General features: G+C 40.6%; 1 protein-coding gene across 1 annotated transcript; it reads right to left on the bottom strand.

The window, feature by feature from the left end:
* Window positions 1-2,043: 2,043 nt before the first annotated feature.
* On the bottom strand, window positions 2,044-4,248 carry LOC148049934 (vomeronasal type-2 receptor 26-like). Its single transcript, XM_087705550.1, has 3 exons — window positions 4,245-4,248; window positions 2,334-3,203; window positions 2,044-2,060 (listed from the first exon to the last, which is right to left on the bottom strand). The coding sequence occupies exons 1-3, from the start codon at window positions 4,246-4,248 to the stop codon at window positions 2,044-2,046; spliced, it is 891 nt and encodes a 296-aa protein (XP_087561676.1).
* Between the last annotated feature and the right edge of the window lie 1,394 nt (window positions 4,249-5,642).

The following is a 5,642-nucleotide window of genomic DNA, read 5'->3' on the forward strand; positions in this document are numbered from 1 at the left end:
TCTGGGCTAGGGAGGAATAGAGACGTGAAACGAAGGATAGGAAGATGAGCAGCGAAAATATGAAGACAAATTGATTTTTGTATAAACTAATATTTGAATATAAGCTTAAGAAAGACTATCTGGAGACTCTATAGGAAGATCGGGGTAAACATCAAAGAACTAAGGGACGAGGACAAAATATAAATGGAATGATTTATACTGTTTAAAATTTGAAGAATAATGGGAGGCTGAGCATAATGCAAAAGAGTTTTTAATTTTACTTTATTTACTTTTTTGTTTTTGTTTTCTTTTTCGGAGTGTTCTTTTTATTTTATTTTCATTATTATTGTTAATAAGATACTTTGAAGGTGAATGGTACTGAACTGTGCCGGGCGTGTGACCTGGGAAGTCGGAGGGGGTTAGGGAGGGGGGTTTATTGGGGGTGGGTGGGTGGGTGGAGATATAGCTTCAATATATAGAAGAATACACTTGTATACTGCTGTTCCTTATCTTTTCTTTTCATTTTTCTTTTTTTTTTCTTATTGCCTTTTTCTTTTCCTTTTTTTTTTCTGGGTGTAAGGAATAGAGAAATGCACCACAGTGAGAAGTAGAGGAAAAGAAGAGGGAGAAGTAGGGAGGGAGGAAGAGGGGAATGTAAGGAGGATGAGAGGGGAAGGAGGGTGAGAAAGGCGAGAAAGGAAGATAGGAGGGGAAAGGGAAGTAGGAGGGGTGATTGCTGGAGGGAGAAAGGAAAGTTGGAGGGGGAGAAGAAGGGATGTGTGAAAGTGATAGGTGGGGTTTTCGGTTGGGGGTGTTTTTTTTTTGTTTGTTTGTTTGTTTGTTTGTTTTTTGTTTTTCTTACGATTATAATACCAATATCCAGTATATAAGTGAATGTACAAATTTGAAAATGAAAATGAATAAAACATTTAAAAAAAAAAAAAAAAAAAAAAGAAAATTCTGAGCCCCCAAGATGGAGTCTTGCTTGTGCCAGGTTTTTTTTCACTTGGGGCTAAGCTTGGTGATGAATTGTAGAAAAGTGATCAATAATGCAGGTGTTTGTAGAAGAAATGTCTTATTTATTTTTGCATAGTTAGAATGATATAGAACATGCCTGTCAAACTGGTGATCCATGGGCCAGATATGTCACATGCAGACCACGTCCACTCGTGCTCCCCAAAGGCAAAAAAGTAATGATATTACATGTGATGTGATTAAGTTTGACACCCGTGATAAAAAAGCTCATTTTGCTTAAACACTTACAAATAGTGATTGTGGTACTGGAAATATAAGCCTAATTTAAACTCTGCATTGGAAGTGTCTATGGAGATTCTCAGTCATCCAGGTCATGGCTATCCCAAAGGTGCTTTTTCAGGAGGCAACTGGACTTTCTCGTTTTTCTATGAAGACATTTCACTTTTCCTCCAAGAACCTTTTTCAGCTCTGAGTGGATGGTGGGCAATGGAAAGATTTATATTTTTGAAGACTGATGGCCATTTGCATTCTTTTAGAGAGTTGTTGAGGCCACTTGACAGTTTATCTGTATCTTCAGGGTCACTTGAAGAATGCAAGGAGCCTTCTTGGGTGAAGGATATCTTCTGCCTATCTCCATCACTGTTGGAGACAGGTGCAGGCTGTTGGGGATAGGTTTGTGTTGTCTGATATATTTTACAGCAGCTGGATAGCATAATATTTAGAGCAAGAGCTTGGATGCAGGAGACCAGGGTTCAAATCCTGGCTATTACATGTCTTACCAGGATGGATTGACAAGGTCCCCCTCTACATGGATGATATCAAGTTGTATGCCAAGAAGTGAATGACACCTGAACTCATTGATCCATCTGACATGGATCTACACTGGAGACATCAGTATGTCATTTGGACCATTTTAATTTTCACAGCCAATCACCTTCCTTTCTTATATAACTTTTTCTTCCCTTTTGAAATGTATAAATATGAATGCATCTCATTAGCTCTTTAACTGCAGAGGTATGTCTTCCACTATTCTATTGGAAAAGACCTGTTTCCAATTTAGTAATTAACACAATAGGGACATCCATTCATTCATTCAAATTCTATATCTGCGGAATTCAAAAAAGAGAGGCTCGTTGTAACCAATACAATACAATACAATAGCAGAGTTGGAGGGGACCTTGGAGGTCTCCTAGTCCAAATCCCTGCCTAGACAGGAAACCCTATACCGTTATAGCACTTGATAAGGCATTATTTAATGAACATGTTCCTCCTCCTTTTTCATGTTTTAAAATGTCATCAGACAGTAAACATGTCAACAAGATAAATATGAATATTTCACATTAATTAAAGATTTTTGTTTCTTATCATATTTTCCCTACAATTCAGATCAGGCCTCAGTAGGATAATGTAGCATTTTGGGAAAAAAATACAAGTCAAGACAGCAGCTCCAGAGGCCAAAATGGAGAAGATCTCCACTGCCACCATGGACTTCCCTTTGGTGCTCAGGTAGGTGGGGAGGAAGGAGATCCAAACACTGCAAAATATTAGCATACTAAAAGTAATGAACTTGGCTTCATTAAAGCTGTCAGGCAATTTCCTAGCTAGAAATGCCACTGTGAAACTGACAAGGGCCAAAAAAGCTAGATAGGCAAGGACGGCATAAAACATTGAATCTGAACCTTCATTACATTCTAAGATGGTCTCTCCTACCAAGGAGTGGAAGTCAAAATTGGGAAATGGGGGAGAAGTTGCCAACCAGGTGGCACAAAGAAGGGCTTGGATCAGGGGACAGCCTAAGACAATGGAGTTGGTCAGTGGTTTTCCCAAGAGTTTCCTTGTCTTGTTCCCTGGCTTGGTGGCCATGAAGGCCAGAACCACCATGACAGTCTTTGCCAACACAGAGGAAACTGCAAGGGAAAAGAGAATGGCAAAAGCAGATTGTTGAAAGAGACAAGTGATCTTCCCTGGTTGACCAATGAAGAGGAAGGAGCAAAGGAAGCAGAGCAAGAGGGAGACCAGGAGGATGTAGGTGAGATCTCGGTTGTTGGCTTTGACGATCGGTGTGTTATGATGCTTATAGAAAATCACCAGGACTGCAGAAGTGATCCCAGAGAGGAAAAGAGCGAGGAAAACTAAAATGTATCCCAGGGTGTCTTGATAGGAAAGGAAGTGGATTTTCTTGGCAATGCATTGGTCCTTGTCCTTGTTGGGAAATTGGTCTTCTGGACAGGGTTCACAGTGAGCGGCATCTGAAATCAAAAGTCTTTGTCTAAGGATTTATTGAGCAACTATCATGCACATTATGTCTCCTCTTTTAAATGATCATTCAGCTTTAGAACACCAACAAGCCAGGAGCTGTCATTTGGAGGAGAGTGTAGCAGCGGCAATCACACACACACACACACACACACACACACACACACACACACACACACTCCTCCCAGGCCAACAAGGAAGTGGTGGCATTTGTATGGCATGTCACCCTAAAGCCGACAAGCAGCTGTGAGCCCTAGGACTCCCCCTGTGCTTATTTCTTTCACCAGAGTGAGACACCTATAGAGCCTGTTTATGCTGAAAAGTCATTGTAATATGAGGAGTTTGTAACACATCCGGGTCAAATCGGGTGGCAAAACCTTTAACAGGTGGTGGGGAGCACAGGCAGGTAGCCCTAACAAGAATTTCATTGTTTATCGTGATTTTCAATTTGTGCCAGAAAGTAAGTAAAATAATTAACAAACCACATTTGAGTTTGAAGTTTTTCCTGCTTCTTTGGAACCTGACAGCTATGAGTATTGCCTTTCTGCTGGTGACCAACCTACAAAGGGAGTAATGAAATAATCCCCTGTGCTATTTATGGCATGTCAAAAAGAGGAAATCATCCTTCATTTATAATGATCCTGGGGATAGATTAGCCAGAGAGAAGGTTTTCTTCAGTTCCAGCTGTCCATTTACTGTACACCTCCCCGAATAATATGGCTTTCAGTTTGAGGTTGCTGCCTGTTTTTTTCACCATTTTATAAAGGAACCCACAGAAGACAGACAAATCTGTTATCCAGAAACATTGCTGTTTTGTTTGTGAATACATTATCCCTGCCTTAACCTCTCTGCTTTGAACCACAAATCTGTTCATTCGGGTGGGTTTTGCTCCCTCCTGCTCCATCAAAGAGACATAGATAGATGAATGTCCTCTTTCCCTCTTTCCTCAGAGGTTGGTAGTGCTGACAGAAGGAGCATATTATATAACATCCTCACCTAATACCTCCCAGTGTGCATTTTCACTTTTCATTTACCCATCGTGCAGAGCCAGACTGGACAAATTTATTGTCCTACATAAAAGAGTCGACACCATAGAAACAGCACTAGCATTACTTGATACCATAGAAGCTGGATTAGTATCTCTTGGGGGGGGGGGGGGATAGATAACACAGAAAATGAATTCAATGACATCACAAACATTCAGAATATTACCAGCAACTTTCTGACATCAACCATCTCCCCCGATGAAATCATCAACATCTCCCGCAATGCCCCGAGTTCAAGAATAGCAATGGCTCAGTGGCCTCACACTTCTGCAGAGTCGTTTGCAAGAGTGAGTCCAGCAAATGCAAATTCGTCTTCCCAATAAAATCACTTGCAAAATGCAGTACTAACCATAAGAAACTTCATTCACAACCTGACCACATACTGCAATGTGCCCGTGCCTGTGAGCTCCACTCAGAAATCAAGGGATGCCAGGACCAAGGAGAGGCTGACCTATACATCGGCTACTGTGCTGACTGTATCAAACGCAAGATCAATGGCCCACATCCAATAACCACCCCAAAGAACCAAAACTAGACATGTACGCTAACCCTAACTTCCTCCAGATCCACCACTACAGACCTTAAATGCAAGCTACTCAATGCAAGAAGCCTCGCAAACAAAATGTCTGAATTCCTTCTCTTACTAAATACAGATTTATTTGATCTGATATTTGTCTGCGAGACATGGTTGAATGCATCCTTCCCTGCCTCCATTAAGTGAAGTGACTATCATGTTTACCAGTCCAGCTGTGAAATCCATAGAGGGAGTGGTGTTGCCATCTTCTATAAAATGTCCCTAGAGCTAAAAAAAATTCAAGTTACATAGGAGCTTGCTCTTCCTGAAGGCATCATCTGAGAACTTTTCTTAAACACCACATTTCGTTTCTTACTATGTTATAGAGCCCCTGATGACAAACTCATTCATGCGAACAAGCTAACTTCATTATTAATGTGAGCAGCCTCCTGCCCTCACCCTCTTATCCTTATTGGTGACCTCAATTTACTGCTTATTAACTGGACCCTAAATGAATGTACAACTGAACATATATATGCAACATGGTGCAATACCATTACCACTCTGGGACTGGATCAATTGGTAATGAAAAACACTAGGCTCAACAACTGCCTTGATCCCATCTTCCACAACAGCTTAAACTCAATTTATGGTCTACAAATAAGAGAATTCTTTTCCCACAGTGACCACAGCATGATTGACTTTTGTCTCAATTTATGCCTCTACAAAGAAGGTCATAATGATGGGACACCAAATTATAACTTTAAAAAAGCAAATGAAGTTCTCATAGCTGCTGACCAATCATCTCTTGATTGGCACCTTCTATTCACTGGCTGTAATACTGCAGAAGACCATTATAACACTTTTTTTCT

Source organism: Thamnophis sirtalis, unplaced genomic scaffold, assembly GCF_051295495.1.
Source record: "Thamnophis sirtalis isolate CommonGarterSnake01/CBP01778 unplaced genomic scaffold, rThaSir2_p1.2 scaffold_1, whole genome shotgun sequence".
Lineage (NCBI taxonomy): Eukaryota > Metazoa > Chordata > Lepidosauria > Squamata > Natricidae > Thamnophis > Thamnophis sirtalis.